Here is an 18078-nt window from a genome sequence, read left to right on the forward strand (position 1 = left end):
CCCTGACTGTAACCAGGGCCTGTGTTCCCTGACTGTAACCAGGGCCTGTGTTCCCTGACTGTAACCAGGGCCTGTGTTCCCTGACTGTAACCAGGGCCAGTGTTCCCTGACTGTAACCAGGGCCGGTGTTCCCTGACTGTAACCAAGCAGTAGCTGACAATAGGCTAATCTCCCACCTCCCTCTGATAAACCAAGCTGACAAAAGGCCGATCTCTGTTTTAACCAAGAGGACAAAAGGCCGATCTCTGTTTTAACCAAGAGGACAAAAGGCCGATCTCTGTTTTAACCTAGTGGACAAGAGGCCGATCTCTGATTTAACCAAGTGGACAAGAGGCCGATCTCTGATTTAACCAAGTGGACAAGAGGCCGATCTCTGATTTAACCAAGTGGACAAGAGGCCGATCTCTGATTTAACCTAGTGGACAAGAGGCCGATCTCTGATTTAAACTAGTGGACAAGAGGCCGATCTCTGATTTAGCCTAGTGGACAAGAGGCCGATCTCTGATTTAGCCTAGTGGACAAGAGGCCGATCTCTGATTTAGCCTAGTGGACAAGAGGCCGATCTCTGATTTAACCTAGTGGACAAGAGGCCGATCTCTGATTTAGCCTAGTGGACAAGAGGCCGATCTCTGATTTAACCAAGTGGACAAGAGGCCGAACTCTGATTTAACCAAGTGGACTTTTGATCTGTGGACCAGGGCTGCGTCCCAAATGGCACCTATTCCCTTTTTGCTGTTTCTAGTTTATGTCAAAAGACTGCAGTATATTATATGAACATGACTGTGTATTTTAATTCTCATGTACTCACTCTAGTGGTATAGCCCGTGTTCATTAGGCACCAATAATATTCCTTTTATCTGACTATGGATTAGTCCAATAGGAAATGCTTGTTTCTGTTTTCAGTTGCGTTACATGGTGCCAGATTTAGTTATTGGTGGTGCAGATAGTGTGATGTGCTTCCTGTTTCTGAATATCAACAGGAAGTGTGAATGAGGGACATTGTTTTTAGGTGTCCATATGGTAGCCTACATCTGTACCGAACATTTGGTTCTGTCAGTCATGTTTAGATTTAGGCTACCCTTTGGTGGTAAAGTAAGACTAGGTTTACACTCACCTAGCATTATCCTTAGCAAAACTGATGCTTGAGTGAAGTTACAGATTCTGGCATACACCGAAATCTCCGCGCAGAGCCCTCCGTGTGGTGTGCAGTGAAGTCACAAAGCAGGACTTCGAAGAGCCGCTATGGAGTGCCCCTATAGTGGAGTCTAAGTCCAGCTGAACCAAACTCCAGGGATTGAGGACAGTATGACGGGATGCCTAACTAGATACAGATTAGGTGTTTCTGAACCGAACAGTTTGGCCTGTAAAACAAAACCACCATATGACTGAGCAGATGAGAAGCAGTTTTAGGTCTAGTTTCTTTATTAGGATCCCTGTTAGCTGTTCCAGAAGATGTTCAGCTGCTCTTCCTGGGTCCACAACGTCTTGTGTTTACTGTTTACAGGCTATGTGGATAGTCTTCATTATGACCATGAGGTCATAAAAAAACAGACTTATCCAGACAGCCAGAGAAAGGAAAGAAAAGAAAAAGGGTTAAACTAGGAAGGTGCAGTTTCACTGCATGGTATTCCTAATAGTTAGTCAATAGACAGGCAGCCATAGTCGACTGTAGCCTGTCTATCATAGGGTTGTTCACACACCTTAGAACCTGTTGTTCTAGGGGCACAGTGGGAAAACCAAATATTTCTATGCTCTGCAATGGAGCTGGACTTCAACCGATCTATCATTGGCAGTCTTAAGACCAGGAAAAGGTTAGAGGATATGAGTCACACTGGTATAAAGGCTGTAATCCAACACACAAGAGTCATGTTCAGTAGTGAGAAAACATTTTAAAATGGAATGAAATGTGGAGGTACTACTTAAACTTGTCCAATAAGACACACTCATTTTAGTTTTCTGTTGCAAATGTTTTGCTATAGTGTGTCTTAATGAATTCATCCCTGGTTCCTTTGGGTAATGTCAGAGAGAGACTGCGAAGTCTCAGACAGATGTTTGTGTAGGGGGAGACGAGGATGGTGGGGGAGAGCCAGGATGGGATGCAGGAGTTGAGTTGGGAGGGCAGTGTAGCTGTGTGAATCACCTTTCTGGTATGAGAGTAAGGGCCTCCCACGCCCATAACCCAAATCAGCCCTGTGAGAGGGTCTTTGGAGTTCATTCACCCCATGACCTGAGATAGAGGAGGAGACAGCGAGATCTGGCTTGGGCCTTGTCCTTGGCCATGCTACAATGTTTACACCATATGACACGCACACAATGGGTTTTTCTGTTCGCTGCTCTCTCTCTGCATACAAAACCTCTGAATTAATTTTAGCCTCCCATACTTTTCCTGGAAGATACATTTATTTATTTGCATTTTTGCAGGATGAAAAAAATAATACTTAGTAACAGTAATAATATGGCAACTACTAATAATAAAATAATAACTTTTTTTTAAACATAAATTAACAGCATAAAAATGTTTTGTCCAGCTACTAATTTGTATTTATTTGTGATCCCCATTAGTTCCTGCCAAAGCAGATACTCTTCCTGGGGTCCAAACGCACCAAAGCACGCACCCACATCACATATAAAATAACATATAAAACAGGGAACTATGTGTTCTGAATGAGCTAAAGGTAAAACAGTACATCCATATAACATCCCTACACCACCACATATCCACAACACAACATGTTTAATACCACCATACAACAATACCACAATGTGTCTGTACCTTTTTGTGTGTGTCTCTTCAGTCCCCGCTGTTCCATAAGGTGTATTTTTACCTACTTTTAAAATCTGATTCTACTGCTTGTATCAGTTACCTGATGTGGAATAGAGTCATGGTTCCATGTAGTACTGTGCGCCTCCCATAGTCTGTTCTGGACTTGGGGACTGTGAAGAGACATGTCTCTGGTGGCATGTCTTGTGGGGTATGCATGAGTGTCCGAGCTGTGTGCCAGTAGTTTAAACAGACAGGTCGGTACATTCAGCTTGTCAACACCTCCTACAAAAACAAGTAATGATGAAGTCCATCTCTCTTCCACTTTGAGCCATGAGAGATTGACCTGCATGCCATTAATGTTAGGTCTCTGTGTACTTTTAAGGGCCAGCTGTGCTGCCCTGTTCTGAGCCAACTGCAATGTTCCCAAGTCCCTCTTTGTGGCACCTGACCACATGACTGAACAGTAGACAAGGTGCGACAAAACTAGAGCCTGTAGGATCTGCCTTGTTGATAGTGCTGTTATGAATGCAGAGCAGCGCTTTATTATGGACAGACTTCTCCCATTTTAGCTACTGTTGTATCAATATGTTTTGACCATGACAGTTTACGATCCAGGGTTACTCTAAGCAGTTTAGTCACCTCAATTTCCACATTATTCATTACGAGACGTAGTTGAGGTTTAGGGTTTAGTGAATGATTTGCCCAAATACAATGCTTTTAATTTTGGAAATATTTAGGCCTAGCTTATTCCTTGCTACCCATTCCGAAACTAACTGCAGCTCTTTGTTAAGTGTTAGTGTTATGTCATCTGCATACATACACACTGGCCTTACTCAAAGGCTGCTTGTCGTTAGTAAAGATTTGAAATAGGCCTCCAGCTAATAAACTACTGTTACAACTACTAATACAATTTAAGTACCTATAAAATATACATACATATTTTCAAATATCTTCACATGGTGATGGTTCTATTAGTTCTTAACATTTGAAAAAGGGCTTTCTTAAATTCACTGGGATTTTAATGCCATGATTTCTATAGGTTAATGATTCCAGTCATTTGGGTCTTTGTATCTGAAACATCTTACTCGAACCTCATGATGTACTCTTGGAATTTCTAATTACTGCTGTTGTTGAATGGACTTGTGTGAGTCTTGTAAAGTTAGGTGTTCCTTAATATATACAGTTGATACTAGAGGTCGACCGATTATGATTTTTCAACCATGATACCGATACCGATTATTGGAGGACAAAAAAGCCGATATCGATTAATCGGCCAATTTTTATTTGTAATAATGACAATTACAACAATACTGAATGAACACTTATTTTAACCTAATATAATACATCAAAATCAATTTAGCCTCAAGTAAATAATGAAACATGTTCAATTTGGTTTAAATAATATAAAAACAAAGTGTTGGAGAAGAAAGTAAAAGTGCAATATGTGCTATGTAAGAAAGCTAACGTTTCAGTTCCTTGCGCAGAACATGAGAACATATGAAAGCTGGTGGTTCCTTTTAACATGGGTCTTCAATATTCCCAGGTAAGAAGTTTTAGGTTGTAGTTATTATAGGAATTATTGGACTATTTCCCTCTATACCATTTGTATTTCATCAACCTTTGACTATTGGATGTTTTATAGGCACTTTACTATTGCCAGTGTAACAGTATAGCTTCCGTCCCTCTCTTCGCTCCTCCCTGGGCTCGAACCAGCAACACAACGACAATTAGCGCGCGCTAACTAGCTGGCCATTTCACTTCGGTTACACCAGACTCATCTCGGGAGTTGATAGGCTTGAAGTCATAAACAGCGCAATGCTTGACGAAGAGCTGCTGTCAAAACGCACAAAAGTGTTGTTTGAATTAATGTTTACGCGCCTGCTTGTGCCTACCACCATTCAGTCAGATACTTAGATACTTGTATGCTTGTATGCTCAGTCAGATTATATGCAATGCAGGACACGCTAGATAATATCTAGTAATATCATCAACCATGTGTAGTTAACTAGTGATTATGATTGATTGTTTTTTATAAGATAAGTTTAATGCTAGCTAGCAACTTACCTTAGCTTACTGCATTCGCGTAACAGGCAGTCTCCTTGTGGAGTGCAACGAGAGAGAGGCAGGTCGTTATTGCGTTGGACTCGTTAACTGTACGGTTGCAAGATTGGATCCCCCGAGCTGACAAGGTAAAAAATCTGTCGTTCTGCTCCTGAACATGGCATTTAACCCACCGTTCCTAGGCCGTCATTGAAAATAAGAATGTGTTCTTAATTAACTGACTTGCCAAGTTCAATAAAGGTATAATAATAATAATCGGCAAATCGGCGCCCAAAAATACCGATATCCGATTGTTATGAAAACTTGAAATCGGCCATTCCGATTAATCGGTCGACCTCTAGTTGATACATATCAAAATAGATTGGTACCAATGCTGTTGTCTTCTTCTGTTTGGGAGGGACAGCCCATTGAGTGATTCAGACTGTGCAATGATGTATTATAATGGCATCCAAGAATCAATCTGCAAAGATTGTTATGAATGACAAAGTAAGTGTTTTAATAGATGACGTCACCATAGCCTAGGATAGGAAGCAGTAGTTGGGTTACTAAACTACTAAATTCACAGCGGGTATCATAAGAAAAGCCTTTGTGGTTCAAGTCAGGACTTCCGGATGGACACACACACAACACACCCGTGGATAAATGACATGTGCATACAGTGTAGCCTTAGGGTCTTCGTAGAGAACCATAGAGGTCGACTGTTCAAAGGGCTTTTCAGGCTGAGAGATGTTTTTGGAGGTGTTTTATAGCCTTAAAAACATACAAGCAGGTACACCTTCTGCTGCACTCAAGTGCACACTAGGCCCTCCCATTTCCCCTCCCTCTCTCTCTCTCTCTGCCACTCTCTCCTTCTTTTTTCTCTCTCAATGCTCCTCCAACACCACTTTCCTCAAGAATAGGCGAGGGAGGGAGAGATTTCAACAGTAGGACTAGAGTCCTGGTAGGAGCACACGGCTGTGTTGTGGTTCGCCTGGTCAGTAGTGTGCAGTGGTCCTTTTTGGTCAGTCACATATGTTGATTGATGAGCAATCGTCTCTTCACTGGACAAGCTAAAGCATCCCGGACTGGTCAAGCGGATTGTTCTGTTTTCTGCTCTCCCTGAGGACAAAGACTGTGTGTGTCCATTTTAGAGAGAGAGAGAGCGAGAGAGGGAGAGAAAGAGCGAGAGCGCAATTGAACTTTGAGACTGCTTGAGCTGGGCTTATATATATGGTTTCTGTTAGTGCAGAAAGAGAGCCTTTTTTTCTCCTTGTGGATTATGTGTGTTTTGATATAGATATATATTGCTTTGAGAAATCATTTGAGGAGACCATGCCATTCTGCAGCACCTTTGGAGGTATCACTATCTGAAATGACTTTGGGGATGACTGTAGAGCCTCAACTCTAGGCTTCTCGATCCTTGATGTATAAGTGGTATTGTTTTATAAGAAGATTGTAATTGATGGAAAAAGTTGGTTTAAAACAGACTGCAAAGCATCTTTTCTGTAGTCTTTAACTGACTGGAGGCTTTTTCTGTGTCCCAGGTCTTAACCTTGTCTTAACCCTGTTTTAAACCTGGTTCTGACTTGGTCTTAACCCATTCTTAAGCCGGACCAACCAGTGCACTTGGCCCAAATGGCCTATTAAGACTTACAAGGGGATCAACTATTTTTCAAAAACAGGAGGGAGGGAAGGGACATTTCCACTCCAGAAGAAGGGGGCTCCTGCTGTCCTGAGTGTAAATCAATATTTCCTCATGCCCTCCACCCAGTTTCTCAGTTTACTTTGGTGACACATGCCTAACTGTACTCTATGGAGTACTCTCTGAGTTCTATAGTTCTATATTTTGGAGTCCTGTAGCTAAACAGTTTAGAGAGTTAGGAAACGTTCACATTCCTCCATTCTTTAGTAATGTGAAATATGCTCTTATTAATTCTGTATTGTTAAGTTCTAGTGAGCTCTTAAGCTCTGCTAGTTACCTGTAGTGGTGAGAGATATTATTCCAGGTATCTCTGTCTCCCCAGCCTCTTTGGGAGGGTTCAGAGAAGTTCTCTGTTCCACCCAGGGGAGGGAGGGAGAGAGAAGGGGAGAGAGAGGGAGGGAGGAGCTGATGACAAATGACCAGTCCCCTGAGGGCTGAGTTTACTGCAGGTCAACTGCAGCTTAGGCGCTGTGTGTAAGAGGAGCCTTAGGAGCCATTCCTTCATCGACAAAGGGGGAATACCAGACCAACACCAGACCACCCGCCGGGCTGAAAGACCCTGCTCACACCTTCCACCTGAGGAAAGAAAGGGAAAAAAAGCAGGAGGGAGGGGACGGGTGGGAGCCAAAAGAAAACGGACACCCAGGCCATGGACATTGCAGTCAGCATGGACACTGAGACAGACCAGGTGTCTCTGTCTGAAGATGCCCTGGCCCACTGGGAGACCTGGGACTGGGAGTCAGAGAGGGTGCCAGCTGTAAGTCACCCTCTCTGGAGCTGGGGTGGAGGCAGGTGTGGGGGGGATGAGTGGGTGAGGGTTACAGTTTTAAATCCCAAGTTGATTATCGGTTTCTAAACTAGTATGTGATATTGTTGTGCTGTGCTGCAAAGTGACTTGTGGTGAACTTGTGGTCGCGGTCATTGTCTTGCACATTTTTGGGGGTTGATACAGGACTAGGGGTAAGGGTAGGCTGGACAGCGAGTGGAGTGGCTCTAGAAGATTTGCTTAGGCACACTGATTTGGGGCGGCAGGTAGCCTAGTGGTTAGAGCGTTGGGCCAGTAACCGAAAGGTTGCTAGATCGAATCACTGAGCAGACAAGGTAAAAATCAGTCGTTCTGCCCCTGAACAAGGCAGTTATCCCACTGTTCTTAGGCCGTCATTGTAAATAAGAATTTGTTCTTAACTGACTTTCCTAGTTTATTTAAAGGTTCAATTTAAAAATAAAATGGGGTAGACAGTGTTGGAAAAATACCCAATTGTCATACTTGAGTAAAAGTAAAGATGCCTTCATAAAAAATTACTGAAGTAAAAGTGAAAAGTCAACCAGTATAATACTACTTGAGTAAAAGTATTTGGTTTTAAATCTACTTAAGTATCAAAGGTAAATGTAATTGCTAAAATATACTTAAGTATCAAAAGTTTTTTTTTTTAATTACAAACCAAGCAGGTGTGTTTAGTGAGTGCCAGAACAGAGGCAGTAGGGATTATCAGGCATGTTCTCTGGATAAGTGTGTGAATTGGGGGGGGAAATTGTCCTGTAACAAGTACTTTTTGGTGTCAGGGTGTCACTTTTTGGTGTCAGGGAAAATGTAAGGAGTAAAAAATACATCATTTTATATAGGAATGTAGTAGAGTAAAAGTAAAAGCTGTAGAAAATATAAATAGTAAAGTACAGATGCCCCCCCAAAATTACTGTAGTACTTTAAAGTAGTTTTTCTTAAGTACTTTACTTCACTGCCTATAGAGATGTAATAGAGAGCTCATCTATCTGTAAAGGCCTCTTCTGTGACAGCATGGCCAGCGGCATTGAGACCAGTGCCCGTCTCCATTTTAAAGTAGTGGTACCCTCTATCCAACTCTATGGCTAGACCTGATGACCAACACATTAACACTGCAACTCCAGTTTTAGTTCTAGGCCAGAGGCTCTTCCGTTGCTGTGCACTGGGCTGGTTAGAATGACCCAAGGCAATGTTAGTGTCCAGTCTAACACCATCACCACCACACTGATGGCTTATTGGCTGCATTCCCTCCCTTTTCAGGATAAACAATGCAGTGTTTGTGTGGAGAGACAGGCGGACTGGCTGTGGTCTGCAACTGCCGATAAGAGAACTCTCTCTTTATCTGGCCCTCTAGAAGGAAATGTGTTTATCTGAATGTGAGGGAGAGAAAGACAGGAGGAACTCCAGCTGAAGTATTATTAGCATCAGCGTGGATCATTTAGCATATTTTAAAGTGTTCCCGTTTGTGATAGGAGCTTTTATGTTATTTCAGACTCTGACAATCTGTAGAGAAAGAAAAGAGAGACAGAGTTTGATTCAATTTCTGCAGTAGCCATGGTCAGATAACATCACTGAATGGGGGTGGCAGCAAGCCTGGTGGCTAAGAGCATTAGGCCAGTAACTGAAAGGTCGCTGGTTCAAATCCCCAAGCCGACTAGGTGAAAATTACGTCGGTGCCATTGAGCAAGGCACTTATCCCTAATTTCTCCTGTAAGTCACTCTGGATAAGAGTGTCTACTAAATGACTAAAATGTAAATGTAACTGTGGAATAAAATATATAGTCATGTCTACTACCATTTTCATTTAAAAAAACTGGGCAGAGTCATGTTATACAGATAAGTAAATTAGTTCCCTGTCTGTTTATTGCTGTCAGCATTACACTTGTTTGCGTATATAAAATATTTAATATTTGTGTTTATGTTAATGAGTAGACTAATTTAGTGTAAATGAGTTCTCTCGCTCTCTAAGTGTTTTTTTATGTTTTCCTTCTATCCCCGCTACAGGTATTGAGTCCTACGTATAAGCAACGCAATGAGGACTTCAGAAAACTCTTCAAGCAGCTACCCGACTCAGAACGCCTCATCGTGGGTGAGTAAGATGGAAGGATCAATGAAAACTATATTCATATTTATTCTTGAACACCGTGGTGGTTTTCAACAGGGCACACCGTACAGTAGCAAAAACATATTACAACGGAATAACAAAGTCTGTTTTCCTAAATTCAGATAGTGACTCTCTGTTTCAATTGTTTTCTCCCCGCTTAACATGACCTAGCTTTTTCTTTTTGTCCTCAACAGTACAGATCTTAATCTCCCTTAACTTCTTTTGATGTCTGCAAAGTATGACAAAGTATGACAAACTGAGTTAGGAGTGATTTAATGTGCAATGTCACCCCGTCACAAGTATATTCAGAGATGTGAAACATTTAGAACGTTGCAGATGGAAATGTAACCAGTAGAGTCCTCCCTCACCATCGTAGTGAGGGAGGATCATTTTGATTTCTAGTTTTTAAGTAGACATTTTTTCGAAATTGCCAAAGTATGGTCCATCCCGTTTGGGTATCTCACCGCACCCTCATCATATGCGACCCGTTTCAGGAAACTAGGCGTATGTCGCGGGTCACTACTTCACAGGAAAGCCGTTTCAACGTAAAAAAAATTACGTCACCAACACTCTGGATAACATGAAAGCAGCCTAATCAGCTCTGCTAGGGTGAGTAAAATGGTCAGAGTTTGAGTGGGGGCTAAAGAGGGTGTGAACGATGCTGAATGGGTGTTGACAAAGAAGAGCTCTCCAGTAGGTGCCAAAACATTCAAAGGCTATTTTCTAAAAAGTGAGGTTACAAGTTTATTAACTTTTAAAGCAGAATTACTTTCCCATTGTTCCTCATGCAGTGTATGATATAACATTTTGTATAATATCTCTGTGTCTCTGGATAAAAGCAATGTAAAAAAAACTATTTCAAATTTTGCTACATAAGACCGAGTCAAGGCAGTTGGTCACATATGCCATGTCTTGAAATATGCAGAGAGACTGATTTAAAAGTAAACTTACATTGTAAAACTTCTGACAGTCAACTTTCTAACTCAGCCCATAACTTTTGGACTTTATAGCACTCCCAGAAGGCATAAATTATTGAGTCTTTATTAGTTTTATACTTAAGACATGACTGCCTTTGTGCTGTAGAATTTGTGAATTTTGTCTCTTGTATAATAAATTCTATACATTAGTTTATATTGGATCAAGCGTACAGTCGTGGCCAAACGTTTTGAGAATGACACAAATATTAATTTCCACAAAGTTTGCTGCTTCAGTGTCTTTAGATATTTTTGTCAGATGTTACTATGGAATACTGAAGTATAATTACAAGCATTTCATAAGTGTCAAAGGCTTTTATTGACAATTACATGAAGTTGATGCAGAGTCAATATTTACAGTGTTGACCCTTCTTTTTCAAGACCTCTGCAATCTGCCCTGGCATGCTGTCAATTAACCTCTGGGCCACATCCTGACTGATGGCAGCCCATTATTGCATAATCAATGCTTGGAGTTTGTCAGAATTTGTGCGTATTTTGTTTGTCCACCCGCCTCTTGAGGATTGACCACAAGTTCTCAATGGGATTAAGGTCTGGAGTTTCCTCGCCATGGACCCGAAATATCTATGTTTTGTTCCCCGAGCCACTTAGTTATCACTTTTGCCTAATGGCATAGTGCTCCGTCATACTGGAAAAGACATTGTTCATCACCAAACTGTTTCTGGGAGGTTGGGAGACGTTGCTCTTGGAGGATGTGTTTGTACCATTCTTTATTCATGGCTGTGTTAGGCACAATTGTGAGTGAGCCCACTCCCTTGGCTGAGAAGTAACCCCACACATGAATGGTCTCAGGATGCTTTACTGTTGGCATGACACAGGACTGATGGTAGCGCTCACCTTGTCTCTCCGGACAAGCTTTTTCCGGATGCCCCAAACAATCGGAAAGGGGATTCATCAGAGAAAATGACTAACCCAGTCCTCAGCAGTCCCATCCCTGTACCTTTTGCAGAATATCAGTCTGTACAGAGGTCAAACGTTTTCTGTAAGTCTTCACAAGGTTTTCACACACTGTTGCTGGTATTTTGGCCCATTCCTCCATGAAAATCTCCTCAAAAGCAGTGATGTTTTGGGGCTGTTGCTGGGCAACATGGACTTACAACTCCCTCCAAAGATTTTCTATGGGGTTGAGATCTGGAGACTGGCTAGGCCACTCCAGGACCTCCTTCGTTGCCCGGGCGGTGTGTTTGGGATCATTGTCATGCTGAAAGACCCAGCCACGTTTCATCTTCAATGCCCTTGCTGATGGAAGGAGGTTTTCACTCAAAATGAATGGCCCCATTCATTCTTTCCTTTACACGGATCAGTCATCCTGGTCAGCCACAAAGCATTATGTTTCCACCCCATGCTGCACAGGTAGGTATGGTGTTCTTTGGATGCAACTCAGCATTCTTTGTCCTCCAAACACGACGAGTTGAGTTTTTACCAAGAAGTTATATTTTGGTTTCATCTGACCATATGGCATTCTCTCAATCTTCTTCTGGATCATCCAAATGCTCTCTAGCAAACTTCAGACGGGCCTGGACATGTGCTGGCTTAAGCAGGGGGACACGTCTGGCACTGCAGGATATGAGTCCCTGGCGGCGTAGTGTGTTACTGATGGTCGGCTTTGTTACTTTGGTCCCAGCTCTCTGCAGGTCATTCACTAGGTCCCCCCGTGTGGTTCTGGGATTTTTGCTCACCGTTCTTGTGATCATTTTGACCCCACGTGGTGAGATCTTGCGTGGAGCCCCAGATCATCAGTGGTCTTGTATGTCTTCCATTTCCTAATAATTGCTCCCACAGTTGATTACCTATTGCAGATTCAGTCTTCCCAGCCTGGTGCAGGTCTACAATTTTGTTTCTGGTGTCCTTTGACAGCTCTTTTGTCTTGGCCATAGTGGAGTTTGGAGTGTGACTGTTTGAGGTTGTGGACAGGTGTCTTTTATACTGATAACAAGTTCAAACAGGTGTCATTAATACAGGTAACGAGTGGACAGAGGAGCCTCTTAACCTCTTGATACTACCCACCCCGGGTCCGGGAGCGTAATCATCAACTGACACTAATTAGCATAACGCAACGGACATAGATATTACTAGAAAATATTCCTATTCATGAGTTCACAAGTGAAATATATTGAAACACAGCTTAGCCTTTTGTTAATCACCCTGTCATCTCAGATTTTGAAAATATGCTTTACAGCCAAAGCAAGACAAGCATTTCTGTAAGTTTATCGATAGCCTAGCATAGCATTATGACTAGCTAGCAGCAGGCAACCTGGTCACGAAAATCAGAAAAGCAATCAAATTAAATCGTTTACCTTTGATGAGCTTCGGATGTTTTCACTCACGAGACTCCTAGTTAGATAGCAAATGTTCCTTTTTTCCAAAAATATTATTTTTGTAGGCGAAATAGCTCCGTTTGTTCTTCACGTTTGGCTGAGAAATCGACCGAAAATTGCGGTCACTACAACGCTGAAAAATATTCCAAATTAGCTCCATAATATCGAGAGAAACATGGCAAACGTTGTTTATAATAAATCCTCAAGGTGTTTTCCAAATATCTATTCGATAATATATCAACCGGGACGGGTGACTTCTTAGTAGGATAGAGAGAAACAATGGCCACATTTGTCCTTTAAGCACAAAACACTCTGAGAGACTTCAGCTGACCACTGACGCAATGTTGACGTTCAGGCTCATTTTCAAAATAAAAGCCTGAAACTATGTATTGTGACACTAGACACATTAGGGAAGTCATAGAAAAAGGAATCTGGTTGATATCTCATTCACTGCTCAATAGGGACGCATAGGAACGCAGAGCTTTCTAAATAAGAGTCCCTTCCTGATTGGATTTTTCTCAGGCTTTCGTCTGCAATATCAGTTCTGTTATACTCACAGACAATCATTTTACAGTTTTGGAAACTTTAGAGTTTTCTATCCTAAACTGTCAATTATATGCATATTCTAGCATCTTGTCCTGACAAAATAGCCGTTTACTTTGGGGATGTTATTTTTCCAAAAATGAAAATAGTGACCTCTAGATTCAAGAAGTTAAAGAAGAAGTTACAGGTCTGTGAGAGCCAGAAATCTTGCTTGTTTGTAGGTAACCAAATACTTATTTTCCACCATAATTTGAAAATAAATTCATAAAAAATCCTACAATGTGATTTTCTCTTTTTTTCCCTTCTCATTTTGTCTGTCATAGTTAGTGTACCTATGCTGAAAATTACAGGCCTCTCATCTTTTTAAGTGGGAGAACTTGCACAATTGGTGGCTGACTAAATACTTTTTTGCCCCACTGTATATCCAAAATGTCCATTTATTTGGCGCATTTGATCCAGAAAAAAAACGGCTTCCAAATTGCGCAACGTCACTAAAAATATTTAAAAAGTTGCCTGTAAACTTTGCCAAAACATTTCAAACTACTTTTTGTAATACAACTTTAGGTATTTTAAAACTTTAATAATCGGTCAAATTGAAGATGGGTCTATCTGTTTTCAATAGAGGAAGACAACAAACCAAGCTACTTTTCAAGTCTTGCGCAACTCTCAACAGTGTTACGCAGTTCCTAGATGGCCGTACTTCTTCATTGCACAAAGGAATAACCTCAACCAAATTCCAAAGTCTGGTGACATCCAGTGGAATCGGGAGGAACTGAAAACAAGTTCCTAAGAAATATTGTTTTCCAATGAGAACTCACTGAACAGACAGAGACCTAAAAAAAAAAATCTGAACAGTTAGTCCTCTGGGTTTTGCATGCTACATAGGTTCTGTTATACTCACAGACATGATTCAAACGGTTTTAGAAACTTCAGTGTTTTCTATCCAAATCTACTAATAATATGCATATCTTATATTCTTGGCATGAGTAGCAGGAAGTTGAAATTGGGCACGCTATTTATCCAAAAGTGAAAATGCTGCCCCATATACCTTAAGTTAATCGGCAGATTTTTTAAAAAACATTTATTTGTAATAATGACAATTACAACAATACTGAATGAACACTTATTTTAATATAATACATCAATAAAATCAATTTAGCCTCAAGTAAATAATCAAACATGTTCAATTTGGTTTAAATAATGCACAAACAAAGTGTTGGAGAAGAAAGTAAAAGTGCAATATGTGCTATGTAAGAAAGCTAACGTTTCAGTCCCTTGCTCAGAACATGAGAACATATGAAAGCTGGTTCCTTTTAACATGAGTCTTCAATATTCCCAGGTAAGAAGTTTTAGGTTGTAGTTATTAAAGGAATAATAGGACTATTTCCCTCTATACCATTTGTATTTCATTAACCTTTGACTATTGGATGTGCTTATAGGCACTTTAGCATTGCCAGTGTAACAGTATAGCTTCCGTCCCGCTCCTCCCTGGGCTCGAACCAGCAACACAACAACAGCCATCATCGAAGCAGCGTTACCCATGCAGAGCAAGGGGAGCAACTACTAGAAGGCTCAGAGCGAGTGATGTTTGAAATGCTATTAGCACGCAAAAGTCAATCAGGAAGAAACTGTGGAAATACTCATCAAGATGGGGAAAGCACGTTTCTGACCACACAGCGTGCTGGGGTCATAGAATAACTGAAACTGAAGTCCCAGGAGTCAAGGCCACTGATAAGCTGAATGAGATGTGATAAGTATTTGGTGTGACCGTGACCAATAAGACTCTAACAAAAGTGGGGCTCCTCTGAATGGAAGACAAAGCTGCCCAACTAGAACTAACCAGAAGGGATGGCTAGAATCAGCTGACGGAAGCTGTCCGTTTTAACATAGTTCCTCTTTAGAGTATTTAACCATATATACCTTGGCTGGCGAGTTGATACAATTCCACATTTGAAAGTTTAAAAACACCCTCAGATTTTGGGAAATGTTCCACTTTATTCTGCGTTTTATTTGCCCAAATTAAGTCTGTTATTGGTATTACCGAAAATAAATCAATTCTAAAACATTTTGGAGCCATGCCATTCTAAAGCGGTTTATTCTACCTGTAAGATTTATGGGGAGATTATTCCATTTAATTATATCTGATTTCATGTTGTTGAGTAATGGGGTAAAGTTATCTTTATGTATTTGTTGATTGTCACTTAATAATCATCTTTAGTATTTTTGTGGACCACAAAGTATTGCTGGAGATTATGAGTTATTCGTTTTCTTTTTCCTATCGTCAATATTTCAGTTCATTCCGGAAATATTTTTACATTGAGTTTTCAATATTAGTCAGGTGTATGAGGAGATGGTCTGCAAATAAGTTTAGTTTATATACATGTTTACTGATATCTGTTACTTTTGGGTCCTGTCTAATTTTGTATTTTTTTATTTAACCTTTATTTAACCAGGTAGGCTAGTTGAGAAGTTCTCATTTATAACTGCGACCTGACCAAGATAAAGCAAAGCATTTCGACACATACTACAAAATAGAGTTACACATGGAATAAACAAACATACAATCAATAATACAGTAGAAAAATCTATATACAGCATGTGCAAATGAGGTAGGATAAGAGAGGTGGGGCAATAAATGGGCCATGGTGGCAACGTAATTACAATATAGCAATTAAACACTGGAATGGTAGGATGTGCAGAAGATTAATGTGCAAGTTGAGATACTGGGGTGCAAAGGAGCAAGATAAATAAATAAATACAGTATGGGGATGAGGTAGATTGGATGGGTTGTTTACAGATGAGCTATGTTCAGGGTGCAGTGATCTGCAAGCGGTTAAATTGCCAGTTGAAACAGGAGGGGGGAGAGAGAACATCACTGTCTCGTACCCCTTTCTAAAGCAATTTAATCAGATAATGTATTTTTGTATATTTTTGCTTTAGGATATTTATGTAATATTTTTGACTTTTGTTATTTCATCTGGAAAGTTGAATGTTTCCAAAGTTTTGATTAGAAAAGGCCACTCGATTGTCGATAGCGTTTGTCATCAACAGCCATTATTGGAAAATGCACATCTTGTTTTTTAGCGCATTGTATTATACTAAAACATGTTCTTGTGTTTGCAAGTGTCTATTTTAGTATATATCAAGTCTGGTAATACTTTTGCCAATCTGTTGATTATGAGTTTTGTTATTTTATTGTCTCAATTTATGAAACCTATCACTCTAATCTGCTGGGGACTCTCCTGAAATAACTGTTTGATACATGGAACTCAGAAGCACTGCATTGAGAGGCATGTGTGTTTGTCATTTGCGTACATAGGGGTGCTACTTTGTCCCAGAATATCAAATCAAATTCTACGTGAAAGCGGTCCATCCCTGGTGCTTTCTCTGAGCGAATGTTTTAACGGTGTCTTTTTTAAAAATTTTGGGTGAGTTCCATTTGCTGATCTCTACTTTAGGGTTATTGAGTCTAAGAAGGTTGTAGAATCAGTCCAACTGAAATATAATTCTTATTTATATAGATTTTCATGCAAGCTTTTATAATTGTTATTAGAAGCATTGTTTAATTAAAGCAATTGTATACTTAACTTAAAAAAGGATTACTTGTTTGGCGTGTATTCATTTTGTGTGGGCTGTGTGGTGTTTGCCGGTTTCTTTTGCCATTAAATAGTATGCTTTAACTTGTAATTTTATGTTCTTTATTTTGTAAATATTTTTTTGTCTTTTTCAAAGATAATGATTTATTTGTATTTCATTTTAATTTCTAACTGATTGAACTTTTACCAGGTATGAGATTATCATTCCCCTAATGTATGCCTTAAAAGCATCCCAAAATGGCCTTCCGATCGGCACAGTGGTCTTTATTTTTTCGTTTACATATTTAATACACTTCTTGTCTTGAAGATGTGCTATGTCCATCGTCCATATTCTGTCACTAAGTGTGTTTTCTATTGGTTTAATTATGCATGATTCATGAGAATGATCCGATATCACTATATAATGTATTTTAGAACGAGCATATTGTTGTGCATTGTCGTTTATTTTTTTAAAGGTGTGGTCTTTTGTAGTTGGGAATACAAATCTCCAGATGTCCTGTAAAATATTTGTAGAGTCCCTTTTCGATAGACGGGTTGGTTGTTTAGCAACAAAACTGACGCCTATACAACTATGGGACAAAACCGATGGGGTTGGCTTAGATTGTTGACAACATGCAAACAATATTTTCTCTCCAATGTTTGTTGATAACAAATCAATTTGCACAATGAGCATTTGTTGCCTCTCGAATACATCATTACAGTTGTTGGTTTGCTAACTAGTGAATTTGAGAAATATTAGCATTGACATCAAATCAGTCAAAACACCTCAAAACAAAACACAGTATCAAGAACAAGATGAAACTAGCTGAAACAAGTCACTTACGATTCTCCACATGGCAGTTTCTTGTGATTGTTTGTAGCTATCTGGCCATCCAGAATCGCATTGTTTTCGTGACGTCAGCTAACCCATCTATACGACAGACAATCATACCTGTTCTACACCACACATTTATGAACGTTCTATAACTTTTCACACACCCTGAACAGGCCCCAGGTTTCGATTCATACGCTCAGCTGGCTTTTCTGCCATTGGACTTGTTTTGAAGCTCAAATGCACATAAATGTCCCTTTTTCAGGATCCTGTCTTTCAAAGATAATTAGTAAAAATCCAAATAACTTCACAGATCTTCATTGTTTAGAGTTGAAACACTGTTTGCCATGCTTGTTCAATGAACCATAAACAATTAATGAACATGCACCTGTGGAACGGTCATTAAGACACTAACAGCTTATAGACG

The 18078-nt window shown here is 40.3% G+C and overlaps 1 protein-coding gene across 7 annotated transcripts in view; it reads left to right on the forward strand.

The window, feature by feature from the left end:
- gramd1ba (GRAM domain containing 1Ba) overlaps positions 1–18078 on the forward strand; it is a 110120-nt gene that overhangs the window by 69841 nt on the left and 22201 nt on the right. For 6 of the 7 annotated variants that reach the window (XM_020464147.2, XM_020464151.2, XM_020464149.2 and 3 more), the window contains one exon: positions 9292–9376. In XM_020464147.2, the coding sequence (XP_020319736.1) occupies positions 9292–9376 (85 nt within the window). Of the gene's footprint in view, positions 1–5753; positions 7264–9291; positions 9377–18078 lie in introns of those variants that run through there. The other variant, XM_020464153.2, reaches the window with a different exon arrangement.

Source organism: Oncorhynchus kisutch, linkage group LG28 (assembly GCF_002021735.2).
Source record: "Oncorhynchus kisutch isolate 150728-3 linkage group LG28, Okis_V2, whole genome shotgun sequence".
Lineage (NCBI taxonomy): Eukaryota > Metazoa > Chordata > Actinopteri > Salmoniformes > Salmonidae > Oncorhynchus > Oncorhynchus kisutch.